Source organism: Neolamprologus brichardi, chromosome 14 (assembly GCF_056152115.1).
Source record: "Neolamprologus brichardi isolate AB-2024 chromosome 14, ASM5615211v1, whole genome shotgun sequence".
Classification (NCBI taxonomy): Eukaryota; Metazoa; Chordata; class Actinopteri; order Cichliformes; family Cichlidae; genus Neolamprologus; species Neolamprologus brichardi.
In genome coordinates, this window is record NC_142117.1 from 1,996,124 (window position 1) to 2,011,200 (window position 15,077).

The window sequence follows — 15,077 nt, forward strand, 5'->3', positions numbered from 1 at the left end:
CATGAGAATGACTGAACTGAGGCAGGAAGCTGTGACCGTGAACAGGGTCCAGTGGGCTGATGTGTGCAAAGTCCGTCCTGGTTACCTGTTACCGTACTTACATTTCCTGACAAAGCAAAACGTTCAAGTTAAGCTGTTTCTAGTAATAAACCACCGTATTTAACAAGCACCTGAAGATGGTGCGAGTAAAGTAGCAGCTTACAGTAATTCATCCTGAGGTGAACTACTTCCCTGGTGTCCTCCAATAATGCCTAATGGAAACTCTAATTTAAGCTCATATTAACATATGCAAATGTTACAGCCCACTCAGCGGGTCATTGTTGTTGAATTTACACTTCTGGGATTTCTGGTCTGCTTCAGCGGAGCAGTTAATGTCAGGCTCAGAGGGAAGAGGAAGTGTTTGACACTGATACTAACAGCTGATGTATCCCTGCAGCTCTGATGGATGAACATTAGTACGTCAGTAACTTCCCTAATGAATGTGTCTTTGCACCAGGACACCGGGCCCTCAGAAATCCTTAGATGCAGTCTGCAGGGGTTTCTGCGACAGCAAAGACGGAGGTAACATTTCCAGAACTCTTAAAGTTTGATAAAATAAGAAGTTATTTTTGCAGCTGCTCAAAGTAACCGCAGATAAATGTCCGGGTTTGGGCTTGGACGGATAAAAGTAGTGTTGTTATACAACTTTGTCCGCGTCGCATTCACGGAGAAACTGCTGGATGCGCAGGTTGTTTCAACCATGTGTGAGTTTCCTGGAAGCCTCGTCCCTCGTTAGACGAGCTTTACTTCTGTGTGTGTTTAAAATAATCACTCGTGTTGATCGTCGCGCTGTTAAACATCGTCGCGCTGTCTCTCTGCTCTTTGAATCAAACGCTAACATCACGAGGTCTGAAGTCTGCTGTCACGTGAACAAGGTAACTCTGCGGGCTCCGGCTATTGGCTGAAAGGAGCGAGGCGGCTTCCCCATTGGACAGTTTCTACTACGTCATCTTCGCCGGTCTGCGTTCTTGTTTACATCTGGTTGTGTTTTGTGCAGGTTTGTAGCCGGTTAGCTGAAGGTGAGCGGAGGAGCTGCGCTTCTGTATTCACCGGTTACGTGTTGGAGCTGTGAGTCTCGTTACATTTCCGGTCTTTTCTTCATCTTTGTACCGTAACGTGTCCCGGGAGGACTTTTCATTCGCTGCCTGTTGTAGTGTGATGTAAGTGGAGCTGTGCGGTGAAAATCCCCTTCGCCCACTGATGCGGTTCTGTTTCGGTTTTCCTTCCTCTCAGACGCTCCTCCCGGCTTGGCCACATCGCTGCATGTCACCTGATGTCAAGAGGAAACTGGCACCTGAAGTAAAGGGACTAACCAGCTGGTTGAGTTGCGACACCTGCTCTTACTAAACCGGATGGTGAAACCGTATAGAGGAGATCAGTCGTAAAAAGGGAACCGAAACGGGGCTGTCGACATTCAGCCTCCTTCCCCCGGACGTGGAAAAAGCTAGCCGAGCTCCTTTCGTGTAAACTGGGCTGTGGTCCTCCTCCACCGGGATGTCGGACACGGACGGTTCTCTTCCTCTGCTGAAGAGGCTCAGCTACGCGGTCGGGCACTTTCTCAATGACCTGTGTGCCTCCATGTGGTTCACATATCTGCTGGTTTTCTACCATTCGGTGCTGGGATTCCAAAACACGAGTGCAGGTCAGTCCGTGTGTGGTCCTCAGCGCGGCCGATACTGGCCGCACCACAGGTCGCGGGTCGTGTTTGTGTGGGTGACCCTTCTGTAGGTGTGGTGACCATCGCCAGGCTTTCTCTTTCTCTGGAGTCATTAAGTCACCCAGTAACATGTGCTGCTTAACATCTTTAAAGTTTCAGTTCTGAAGTCTTCGTGACGCCATCACTGGATGACGTTCACACTCTGACGTCACCACCACGCCTATGTTTCACTGTGTTCGTCTCTGCACATCGTCCTCATTTAAATGTGAGGATCAGTCTGACAGTTTAGTGAGGAGCAGAGTGAGCTTCAGCATGGTGCACACAGATATAAGTGTCCTTGCTGTTGTTGTGTGTCCTCAGTGATTGTTGCCGTAGGTCACAGAACTGTGAATGTCTCCTTTGGTGCAGGTGTGCTTTTGCTGGTCGGGCAGGTAGCCGATGGCATCTGTACGCCTCTTATTGGCTACGAGTCCGACCGAAGCCCCGGCTGTAGAAACTACGGCAAGAGGAAGACGTGGCATTTAGTTGGTAAGTACACAACGTGACAAGTTAAAGGAAAAAGCAGAGCCCTGTGTCTCTCATATATAAATACATCTATATATGCACATGGATGTGTGTCAGTCAGATAAACGTCTGGCACAGTGTTCAGAGGTTAAGTTTCAACTGCTTTGGTGTTAATGACATTAAATCCGTGCGCCATAGAGGCAACACTGAGACGACCCCTGAACACGATGCTGCTGCAGACATTTCTCCTCCTAAAAGCCTGACTGGCATTCACCATGAATGCAGCACAACAGTTACCTGCAGCTCTGGTACCAACCAGCCATGCCTGTCAAACACTGTTTATCCTAGAAATGAACACATTAGATCAGGCTCAGTTCTTTGTTGCTAACCTTTGAGCATGAATAATAACTGAGATATTTATAAATAATGTCATACGGTCACCGCTGTCAGCACAGAGTGCAGGTTTGAGTCGTCACTGTCACATAAATGTGTGTAATTCTCTCAGAGGGCGCGCTGCAGTCATGTGCCCCGAGACTCATTAACCTACGTTTGAGTGATGTGTTCATTTTTATTTTTGGGCGTCGTTTTGTTTTAGGGCCTTGTGGATCCTCTGGTCATAGTTACTAACACGTGGGTAACATACTGTGAGAGGCTGCCTGTGTAGGCAGCATGTGCACAGAGTGGCAGTTATAGCCTTACTGGGAAATAGTGATGTTTTTGAAGATAAGCTGAATCTTTATCCATCAGAGTCTTTTCAGTTTTTGCTGAGTGGAAATAACAGCTGATTGTTTCTGAGCCCAAAACAAACAAATCAGCCTTTCAGGAAAAACAGTGATGTGAGCAGATTTACTGCGACATCTGAAAGCTCTGCTTTTTAGGGTTGGTGTGTAAACTCTCGTGACTAATGTCAGACAGAGATCGACGTTCCCACCGTTCCCATTTCAAGTGCATAATCCCAACTATGGTGGCTGCTGGAGACCAAACATCAAAAACATTCAGTTTAGACAAAGTTTGCCTTAAACGCTTCAATCCCACCACAACACACAGAAACACTGCTGGATATGACATCCCTGGAAAATGAAATCATCTTCATTCAAGTTGGATATTGTTTAGTTTGATGACAACAGACGTTAAGTTGTTTATTACTCCCAGGATTTTCAGTACATCAACTCGGTTCAGTTAAATGTGAGTGGCTGGTGAGAAAATGCACTTATAAAAATTTAGGGCTAAAGTCAAACATGTGCGTGGATATTGCCCTGTCTCATGACTTTAATGGTTTACCGTGCTATTTTCCAGGAAAGTCTGCCATATGAACTAAAAGGTGAAGGTAGGTTTGCACTGATTAACTCTGCTGTGCATAAATAAATTATATATATATATATATATATTAGGGGTGCAACGATACTTGTATCGATATTGAACCGTTCGATACAGTGCTTTCAGTTCGGTACGCATATGTATGAACAATACAACATTTTTAATTTATTTTATCAACTTTTCTTCTGACGGTGCTGTCTGTGTTGAGCGCTCAGTGGATCTGCGCTCGACAGTGCAGCCTAGGCGGAGTAGTCGAACACAGATTCACTGAGTGCAGCGCAAGCTAGCGAGACAGAAGCTAAGCTCGTTGCAACATGGCAAATTGAACCTCCCCCACCCTCATTCAGATCTGGTGTTTGGAACTATTTTGGTTTTCATGTGAAGTATGACCCTGAAGGTAAGCGTGTCATGGACTAAAGTAAAACAGTATGTTGGATGTGCCAGCAATGCTCAATTACATTGGTGGGAACTAGTGTGTTAGCGCAGTTAGCTCGTTAGCGCAGTTAGCTCGTTAACGTGTTGGCCGTCCAGCCCCACGCACGGGGCGATCCGCGGTAGCTCGTTAACGGAGATTTGCCATGTTGTGGCGTTAACGTCATTTCAGATTAACGCTGACAGCACTAGTGGGAACACAACGAATATGACTGCACATTTACTCCGACATCATCCTCGTGCAAAGACAAGTGGAAGCAGACAAAAACAACAAGCACGCATGCTACAAACTTTACCCGAGTCATTTAGACAGCCGTTAGCACATGATTCTCCTTATGGGGACCTGATATGTTTAATATGCTGCTGAGAATATAGCCCAGAAGAAGTGTATAGTTAGTGATGGGCAGATGAAGCTTCATGAAGCACTGAAGCTTTTCATCCAATTGGTTCACCCCAGCGCAAAGCTTCTTCAAGCTTCATTTGCTCTAGTAGGACACCTACTGGACATAAAAATATTAGTTGGCATGAATTTGAAGAGTGTGGCCTTTTGCACACAGCCTGTAAATGTCAACAACAAAAGGAGTGTGTAAAACATCTATATTGTAGTGATAGCAGTATACTGTGTATATTTATACTGGCAGTATGGAAAATGATCATTTGGAAATGCTTAAAATGGAAATGATCATTTACTGTGAGGTGTGGTTGGGGTGCGGACAGTGGCTGTGCTTTTGTAACGTTGAGGTATGGACAGCTACACACTGAGGCCTCAGTCCTGCCCACATTTTACTCTGTAAAAACTAAATTTTCACTGCTTTTATGACCTTTTAGTGGGGAGAACATAGCTAGGATTTAATGATTTAACAAATCTTTTAAATCCTTTGTCCTCCACAATGCTAAATGGCTGGGAGCCCTCAATCACCATGGTAACCAGGTCTTCATCTATTTGAGATTGTTCTCCTGAGGAAAGACAATAAAAACAAAGCACAAATATAAATATCACACATGTAACTTATAACAGTTGTATAATATTGTTATATCATTTAGTAACATTACTGCATGCTATATCATCATGGCATTTGATGGCTCACCTGGTCTTGCTCCACAATCGGTGTTCCCCTTATTCTCATGCAAAGCTCTGTAGTGCCTCAGCATGGATGAGGTGTTGTTGTTATATCCCAGCTCCCTGCACATAGCAAACACTTCACCTTGTACAAAAGTAAAGACAGCTTAACATAAGTTTTATTGCACCATCAGTATTATGAAAATACATCTTCTGTAGAAATTTACATACCTTGTTGAGAGGAATAAAATCACAATGTTCCCACACAGGGGAGGACATCCTCCTCTTCTTAGCTGGCTCCATTCTCTCCTGACTTTCTCTCCTCACTCTCATAAACCTCCAAACTGTCTCCAAACTCTCACTAACCACAACTCTCCATCAAACACCTACATTTTGAATGGAGTCTGAGGGGTTTATGTCGCTGTCGTAGCTCGCGGCAAAGTTCGAACCACTTCATGAACCAGTCACGTGGTACAGCCGGGCAGCGAGGCTTCGGACGTCATCATTTTCAGCTCCTCCCATAAATGAAGCAAGCCTCGATACGCGCATCACAGAAACGCCCCCTCAATTACTCGACACAAGCTTCGAAGCCTCGATACAGAACGTCACATCACTACGTACAGTGGGGCAAAAAAGTATTTAGTCAGCCACCGATTGTGCAAGTTCCCCCACTTAAAATGATGACAGAGGTCAGTAATTTGCACCAGAGGTACACTTCAACTGTGAGAGACAGAATGTGAAAAAAAAATCCATGGATTCACATGGTAGGATTTGTAAAGAATTTATTCGTAAATCAGGGTGGAAAATAAGTATTTGGTCAATAACAAAAATACAACTCAATACTTTGTAACATAACCTTTGTTGGCAATAACAGAGGTCAAACGTTTACTACAGGTCTTTACCAGGTTTGCACACACAGTAGCTGGTATTTTGGCCCATTCCTCCATGCAGATCTTCTCAAGAGCAGTGATGTTTTGGGGCTGTCGCCGAGCAACACGGACTTTCAACTCCCGCCACAGATTTTCTATGGGGTTGAGGTCTGGAGACTGGCTAGGCCACTCCAGGACTTTCAAATGCTTCTTACGGAGCCACTCCTTTGTTGCCCGGGCGGTGTGTTTTGGATCATTGTCATGTTGGAAGACCCAGCCTCGTTTCATCTTCAAAGTTCTCACTGATGGAAGGAGGTTTTGGCTCAAAATCTCACGATACTTGGCCCCATTCATTCTGTCCTTAACACGGATCAGTCGTCCTGTCCCCTTGGCAGAAAAACAGCCCCATAGCATGATGTTTCCACCCCCATGCTTCACAGTAGGTATGGTGTTCTTGGGATGCAACTCAGTATTCTTCTTCCTCCAAACACGACGAGTTGAGTTTATACCAAAAAGTTCTACTTTGGTTTCATCTGACCACATGACATTCTCCCAATCCTCTGCTGTATCATCCATGTGCTCTCTGGCAAACTTCAGACGGGCCTGGACATGCACTGGCTTCAGCAGCGGAACACGTCTGGCACTGCGGGATTTGATTCCCTGCCGTTGTAGTGTGTTACTGATGGTGACCTTTGTTACTTTGGTCCCAGCTCTCTGCAGGTCATTCACCAGGTCCCCCCGTGTGGTTCTGGGATCTTTGCTCACCGTCCTCATGATCATTTTGACCCCACGGGATGAGATCTTGCGTGGAGCCCCAGATCGAGGGAGATTATCAGTGGTCTTGTATGTCTTCCATTTTCTGATGATTGCTCCCACAGTTGATTTTTTCACACCAAGCTGCTTGCCTATTGTAGATTCACTCTTCCCAGTCTGGTGCAGGTCTACAATTCTTTTCCTGGTGTCCTTCGAAAGCTCTTTGGTCTTGGCCATGGCGGAGTTTGGAGTCTGACTGGTTGAGGCTGTGGACAGGTGTCTTTTATACAGATGATGAGGTCAAACAGGTGCCATTCATACAGGTAACGAGTGGGGGACAGAAAAGCTTCTTACAGAAGACGTTACAGGTCTGTGAGAGCCAGGGATTTTCCTTGTTTGAGGTGACCAAATACTTATTTTCCACCCTGATTTACGAATAAATTCTTTACAAATCCTACCATGTGAATTCATGGATTTTTTTTTCACATTCTGTCTCTCACAGTTGAAGTGTACCTCTGGTGCAAATTACTGACCTCTGTCATCATTTTAAGTGGGGGAACTTGCACAATCGGTGGCTGACTAAATACTTTTTTGCCCCACTGTATAGTAGAGCTTTTATTTTGGAAAGAGACATTTCTCTGTGATAAACTCTCTTTTCCAAAGATGAGTGATTTCTCCATCAGATAGATTTGTTTTTATTACTTTGTTGTTTCAGCAACATTACATTTAAAAACTGTACTTTTGAGTTAAAATATATATTTATAATTTTAATAAATGACAAATTAAAAAAGCATGAACATTTTTTTTGTATAGAAAAAATATCAAACTGTGACACCAAAGTATCGAACCGAACCGTGAATTTTGTGTATCGTTGCACCTCTAATATATTCATATACATGGAAAGACTGTGCTCCAACAGCTACGATGGATTTTGTTGATCAGGTTCACATGATACGTTTTAACAACTTAACGCTGTGCAAAATGTCATCAAAAGTGCAAACAAGAGCCCCGTAGGAAAACGGGCTGAGGCTTGTGCATATTGTTGCCTATTGTGTTACCAAAGCAGCTGTCAAGCAGGAGCAAAAGCACAGAAATAAAAGCAGCGGTGCTGAAACGTATGAAAGTTTCCTCAGAGTTCTCGTTGGGCGACGGCGTCATCTGGTTGCAAAGCTGCTGTGCAACATCTGCTGAAATAGTCCTGATGCGTGCAGAAGGCAGATGAGGTGAAACCCTGTTAGCCACTGAGGTCAGCTGTGAAGAGCTCTGTGTTCTCATGATGTTCCTCTGACTCTGCTCATCTGGTACTCGTTAAGGGGGTAAATGAAAAACCAATAATACACAGATCTGTTTAAAAACTAGAGAAATGATCCGTGTTGTGTCCTCTCTTTGCTTCTGTGTTTAAATCCAGGAACACTGAGCGTCGTGCTCTCCTTCGCCTTCATCTTTAACCAGTGTGTGGGCTGCAGCTTCCTCACCCCTCAGTGGGCCAGTTTAATCTACTTCGTCCCATTCATCATCATCTTCCAGTTCGGCTGGGCCGCCACGCAGATCTCTCACCTGTCCCTCATCCCAGAGCTGGTCACCTGTGAGCACGCTAAAGTAGAGCTCACCGCGTACAGGTATGGTTAGTACACGCATGCTTTACATGACGAGAATCTAAAGATGCACATCCCAAAGGCTGATGCTGTTCATCTGGATGATTTCAGTGGCAGAAACTGATCCAGGAAGTGACCTCACAGCGTTCAGTCAGCTGGTTTCAGTCATTATGTCCTGTTTATAAGGGTGAAAGCTGCAGTCAGCTGATGATGGTGAAACGTTTCTCCCACTGAAAACATCCAGATGAACAAATCACCCTTTTCATGTTTCCTTACCTGGATGGTTGAACGTGCTCTGTGTCCTCTTGTGTGTGGGAGCAGGTACGCGTTCACAGTGATAGCCAACATCACCGTGTATGGAGTGGCCTACCTGCTGTTTCACGTCCAGGCTGGAGAGGATGAAGACCCCGATTCACTGGGACCAGCAGATCTCATCATCTTCAGGGTGAGCAGCACGGTGTGGCTTCAGACAAGCCCAGCTGAGGCTCTGCAGCATGACTCTGGCTGATGTAGCAGCATCAGAGTGGGGCTGAGAGCTGTTGGAGTTAAAGCCTCTGGCTCTGTGAATGTAGATTTGTTCTGTGGAAAAAACCCAGACTGTAAACGTCTCTTACTACACTTGTTTTTGCAGAAAGGTGCAAGTTTCTATTAGTTTTTATTCAAGCAGAAAGTACAGACCCAGGATTCTTGTGTTTGTTGTTAATGTTATGTTTGTGCTTGGTGCCAACACCCCCTGCTGTGCTCCCACCTGCAGTTTTCTGTATACACGAGTAGCTCAGGACAGTGGTGAGGTTTCTCTGTGGCAGCTTTAAACACAAACACTCTGCAGGGCCGTGACGGAAAGATTTGCTCCCTCAGGTGTGATTCATTATTCACTTGTCTTCCTGTGAATGCTGCCTCCTCGATGCAGTCACACGATTAAGAAGCTTTGAGTTGATTGTCCAGGTTTCCCTCTGTTATAGACGAAAGCCTTCTTGAACCTAATTACCTTCATTTGCACACAGGAACAGGAAGTAACAGTGTGACAGCAAAGATGTGTACTTTTCTTTTTTGTATTTATATGGTGACATGAAAGTCATCAATGATACTTTTGCACTCAGCATATAAAGATGGCGGCCTCGGCTGCGTCTGGATGATATTTACTGTGTAGCTTTTTAAAGAGGGGAGACGAAGCTCGCCGGCCACAGCAGAAGCTGCCGGGCTGACAGGTGGGACAGAAAGGTCCCTAAAATGTGATCCCAGGGTTTGATAACTCTGCCCACTGTGTCCTCTGGTTATCTCAGGGCAGCGGGAGCGTGTTTGTAGCAGCGATGATGAGGTGTGCCACGCTGTGTGTAATTACAGAATCTGTCACTAATTGTTTTGGGGATCGGCGTCGTCTTCTCCGTCGTTTTCCACGTGGGAACAAAAGAGAACAATGGAGCAAGCGAGGAGTCGGAGGCAGAGGGCGAGCGGAGGCCACTGCTGCCGCGCTCCAACACCTTCTCGTCTCTCCTGCAGTGGAAATGCTGGCTGCGACAGCCTTCTTTCTACCAGGTATGGAGCTTTGAATGACTTAAGCACTGACGCCTCCACCCGAACCTCTTCAGAATGAGACAGGAACAGCTTCAGAGGCTGGGCGGGCGTCAGGATTTTGATATCGTAGATGCATCAGCAGACCTGCTCGCTGTGTCTCTGCAGGTGGCCGTACTCTACATGTCCACCAGGCTGATCGTCAACCTGTCTCAGACGTACATCTCCATGTATCTCATCAACACTCTGGGGCTGCCAAAGGTGACGGGAAATCTTCCAGTTCACCCGTAACACGTTGGGTTGTCGTCACGCGCTCATCTTCTTCTTCTGCTTGTTTTTTCCTCCAACAGAAGTTCATAGCTACCATCCCACTGGTGATGTACGTGAGCGGCTTCCTGTCCTCCTTCATCATGAAGCCTGTCAGCAAACTCATTGGGAAATGTGTAAGTAAAGCAGGCCAGGTTTCTGAGAGCAGCACGAGGGGCTCTGAGGGACTCGCTGCTCTCCTCTCTGTAGTTTTAGAAAACAAATGTTTTTATTAGAACAAAACGTCATATTTGTTCTTTTCAGTCACACTGACACTACTGCACCACAGAAATGGGGAAGGTGGAGCCTGTGCTGTGTTCACAGTAACAACTAGAGCTGCCACAAACGATTATTTTGATAGTCGACTAATCAGATCATCATCCATTGGACGTAAAACGTACAGCTTATTGCACCAGCAGCATCTGCTCTTATATAACTATCATTAGCTTACAGCTTTAAGTGTTTAAGGTATGTGCTAACTAAAAATAAAGACAAGATGATAGTTTATTACATTTTAATGAAATCTGCAGATTGTTTTGGTGAAGTTTAATAAACTCCTTGCTCTCTAAAATATAACAGGACACCGGAGTAAATTCTCGAGCATCTCACACTTCTGATAATCAGCTGTCTGCTTGACGTTTATTCAGCTGTGTAAAAACTATAACTTTAATCTCAGCCAAACCGATTTACTCAGGAACAAATAAAATACTAAAAAAGCCAAACAATAACATTTTTAAGTTATCTAAGTGACTTATATATCATGTTTAACCTGAGTAGCGAAAGACGGCGGTGGGTTTGAAAACGATTAGCCGGGAGTCCGGTGTTCTCACGGCTCTAGTTAGCCTAGCCCCCGGCTAGCTATCGAGCTAGTGGCTAACAGACGTCTCCGAAAACGTCGGAGCGCTTTTGAAAATATGTGGTGTCTTGATAAACTGAGCAGATATTTGAGGTTTACACAGCTACATTCTCGCCTGAAAATATGCTAAACGTTTATTTTGTGACCCAGAAAGAATAATAAGAGTAATATTAAAACTAACTAGCTGCCGCCATTGTTGGAAACTGAGCTGGGCTGCGCTATGAATTCTGGGACAGAGCTACTTCTTCTTCTTCGGGGTTTAACGGCAGCTGGCATCCTTGTACATGCAGTGCTGCCATCTTCTGTTTCAGTCCGTTATTACACTCTTAAATCCTACTACTTATTCCTGCGTCTTTTGGGATCTTACAAAGCTTCAAACGACGCGTCGACTATTAAATCAGTCGTCGACGATTTTGATAGTCGACGTAATCGTGACTATTCGACTAATCGTGGCAGCCCTGGTAACAATACTTCATTACTCAGTAACAGGATGTGATTGCTTCTGTATCTGCATCATCAAAAAGGCAGAAGTGGGTCACTGTCATGTGTCTTCTGTCCTCTGATTGGTCCAGCTTACATACTTCGTGGGCCTGCTGCTGATCATGGCGTTCTCGTATTGGGTGCTGCTGGACATCAGCATGGGTCAGCAGGTATACGGGGCGGCCGTGCTGCTGGGGGCCGGGTCCGCCACCATCCTGGTCATATCGCTCGCCATGACTGCGGAGCTCATTGCAGATCAGACGGTAAGACGTGTGTGAAAGGGCGAGACGGAGGACGAAGGGATCCTGTTGTTTGAGCGAATTTGTTCGTCTTTTTGCAGCAAAGCGGAGCGTTCGTGTACGGAGCCATGAGTTTCACTGACAAGCTGGCCAATGGACTGGCAGTGATGATCATTCAGGCCCTGCATCCCTGCCAGTTAGTCCACACACACACACACACACACACACACACACACATTAGAATCTGGCAGAGAGTGTGTGTCCTCCATCCTGGTACCTGAGTGTGAACGCTGCACCTCTGTGTCTCTGTGACAGTCTGAGAATCATTGTTTTTATTGTTAATTAAAGCAAAATTAAAAACTGGTGTCAGTTAACTGAAACTCTTCAGCAGATGTGATCAGTGTCAGTTTGTAGTAAGACTTGGTTACTTCCCTGTTCTGGTGAAAAACAAACCGTAAACATTTCAAACCTGTTTATTTTCAAACAGTTACATGTGCACACGTCCGGTGACTGCTGTTAGGACGTGTGTGTTTAAAAGAACCCATCCTGACAGTAAACTCTTCTGTGTGTGTGTGTGTGTGTGTGTGTGTGTGTGTGTGTGTGTGTGTGTGTGTGCGTGTGTCAGCACTGTGGTGTGCTGTCCTGCCTGTGTGTGGTTCTACCATTACATCATGGTCATTGTAACAGGAGGCGTTTCCATCGTCGCAGCTTTGGCGCTTTGCTCCATCCTCATCTGGCCAATCAAGATCAGAGGGCGTAAGTCTCTCTCTCTCTCTCACACACACACACACACACACACGTTGCATGTGCGTCTTCACCTCGTCACTGTGTGTGTTTGCAGGTGCTCTGCCAATCATCTCCAGTGAAGTAAATGGAATCAACTGACAGGGCTCCTCCCACATCATCATCTCGCCACGGGGAACTTTTTCAGGGAAACGGCGGGAATCCTGTGGGACTTCCTGACTCGCTGCTGACACCAAGAAGCTTTGTTCTTAAACTGAGATCTGCATCCTTTCATAACCTTGTTTTGTCTTCATTTTCCAACAAACGATCTAAAGTCCAGGCTGACGTCGGCCTGCAGGCCAGCAAACACCTGCACAGCTGCACCTGCACAGCTGCACCTGCACAGCTGCACCTGCACAGCTGCACCTGCACAGCTGCACCTGCACAGCTGCACCTGCACAGCTTTAAAGAAATGAATCACACAATAAGCTATTTTGTAATGATTTTTGAGTACACCTCTGCCCCCCCATGATTTTCACTGTGCACGTGAATCCGGCTCTGCAGCACTTTTACTACACGGGGTCAGCCTGAAACTCCCTAAATGTGAATGAAGCCACTACAGAGTTTGGAAAATGATGAGAAAACAGTTGTTAGACAGACGTCAAACATGTTGTTTCACACGTGCACGGTGCAGGAGAGCAGGGCTGGCTGCACGTCGCATTAATGTCCTGGATGACAAAGGGAACCGAGGATGTGAACGTGAATGACATTCAGTGTCCTCAGCAGTAAAATCTTAAAAGGGTCATTCCACTATCCCCCCCCCCATAAACTGATAAGCTACCATTGGACACAGGAAGGCCGTCTGCAGCGTGCAGGCTGATGGTGAGGATGCTGCACAGACGACACTAACACAAGCGTTTACCTCGAAGACGTTTGACTGGACTCGCTCAGCGACGCCTCAGAGGAAGTTCCTGCTGAGCTTCACCAGCTTGTTCCTGTTTGTGCTGGACTTTGTCATCAAATGTTATGTAAACTGGAATCAAATGGAAGACGAATCACACGTTTGTAATTAAGAGTTGATGAGCAGCTGTGTCTGATATTTAAACGCTTCAAAGGGATCAAAAGCTCTAATCTGTGATGTGATGTGAGCATTGAGGGAACATGGTGTTGGACCAGAGCTTTGTAATGATCAGCAGCACCTTTTTACTTTCTTCTACCTGTGTGATAAATCCTTTATTAAACGTCATTTCTCTGGTACGTTCTTCTTCTCAGCTGTGAACAGTTGACTTCTGTCCCCGAACAAAAGCAGATTATAATATTCATACAGTATGAAACAGCTGCTTCTAATTACAGCCAGTTAAAGCTGTGACCCATCGACCATAACAGCTTATTGTATAACTCAGGAGTGTTCGGCTCCAGGCCTGGAGGTTTAGATCTGAGCATCTGCTCTTATATAACTATCATTAGCTTACAGCTTTAAGTGTTTAAGGTATGTGCTAACCAAAAATAAAGACAAGATGATAGTTTATTAAATTTTAATGAAATCTGCAGATTGTTTCGGTGAAGTTTAATAAACTCCTTGCTATCTAAAATATAACAGGACACCGGAGTAAATTCTCAGTATCTCACACTTCTGATAATCAGCTGTCTGCTTGACGTTTATTCAGCTGTGTAAAAACTATAACTTTAATCTCAGCCAAACCGATTTACTCAGGAACAAATAAAATACTAAAAAAAAGCCAAACAATAACATTTTTAAGTTATCTAAGTGACTTATATATCATGTTTAACCTGAGTAGCGAAAGACGGCGGTGGGTTTGAAAACGATTTGCCGGGAGTCCGGTGTTCTCACGGCTCTAGTGAGCCTAGCCCCCGGCTAGCTATCGAGCTAGTGGGTAACAGACGTCTCCGAAAACGTCGGAGCGCTTTTGAAAATATGTGGTGTCTTGATAAACTGAGCAGATATTTGAGGTTTACACAGCTACATTCTCGCCTGAAAATATGTTAAACGTTTATTTTGTGACCCAGAAAGAATAATAAGAGTAATATTAAAACTAACTAGCTGCCGCCATTGTTGGAAACTGAGCTGGGCTGCGCTATGAATTCTGGGACACAGCTTCTTCTTCTTCGGGGTTTAACGGCAGCTGGCATCCTTGTACATGCAGTGCTGCCATCTTCTGTTTCAGTCCGTTATTACACTCTTAAATCCTACTACTTATTCCTGCGTCTTTTGGGATCTTACAAAGCTTCAAACGACGCGTCGACTATTAAATTAGTCGTCGACGATTTTAATACTCGACTAATCGTGGCAGCCCCAGCTGTGATCATAGCTTTGAGTCTGTCTTCACGTGTCCCAGCACCAAACACACTTCTTCACATCACAACACGGTGCAGCGTGGACCATCGATGAATGGCACGCATATCTACACCCTGTTTCTGCTCTGACTGGCAGCTCCGTGCTCCATCCCTCCTCCACACACATCAAAGTGCAACCTGAACTGTTGATATTCTCATTCCACCTTCACACACGGATCCTGTTTCTGCTGAGCTTCCTTTGTCGTTCTGTCCCTCCACCTCTGCCACCTTAGTCTCACCTAACAGTTCACAAACTCCTACACGAGCTGTCCATCACCACTGCAGAGGCTCCACCCTAAAACCTTTGACTGTAGACCTCAGCACCGTCTGTGCCCAACACTTTCACAAGCTTCTGTCCCTGCAGAGCACAGCTCTTCTTG

The 15,077-nt window shown here is 45.4% G+C and overlaps 1 protein-coding gene across 2 annotated transcripts; it reads left to right on the forward strand.

Annotated features, from left to right (window-relative positions):
• The first annotated feature begins 980 nt into the window (after window positions 1–980).
• Window positions 981–12,711, forward strand: mfsd12a (major facilitator superfamily domain containing 12a). 2 transcript variants are annotated; one of them, XM_087850601.1, is made up of 12 exons: window positions 981–1,107; window positions 1,273–1,681; window positions 2,105–2,224; window positions 8,040–8,250; window positions 8,548–8,671; window positions 9,571–9,762; window positions 9,907–9,999; window positions 10,089–10,181; window positions 11,473–11,643; window positions 11,721–11,815; window positions 12,245–12,375; window positions 12,461–12,711. In XM_087850601.1, exons 2-12 carry the CDS (start codon window positions 1,534–1,536, stop codon window positions 12,502–12,504), a joined length of 1,422 nt encoding a protein of 473 aa, XP_087706727.1. In that variant the 5' UTR covers window positions 981–1,107; window positions 1,273–1,533; the 3' UTR covers window positions 12,505–12,711. The 2 variants fall into 2 exon arrangements, with proteins under 2 accessions (XP_087706727.1, XP_087706728.1); XM_087850602.1 differs by lacking the exon at window positions 981–1,107 and having other exon boundaries at window positions 1,125–1,681.
• Window positions 12,712–15,077: the final 2,366 nt, after the last annotated feature.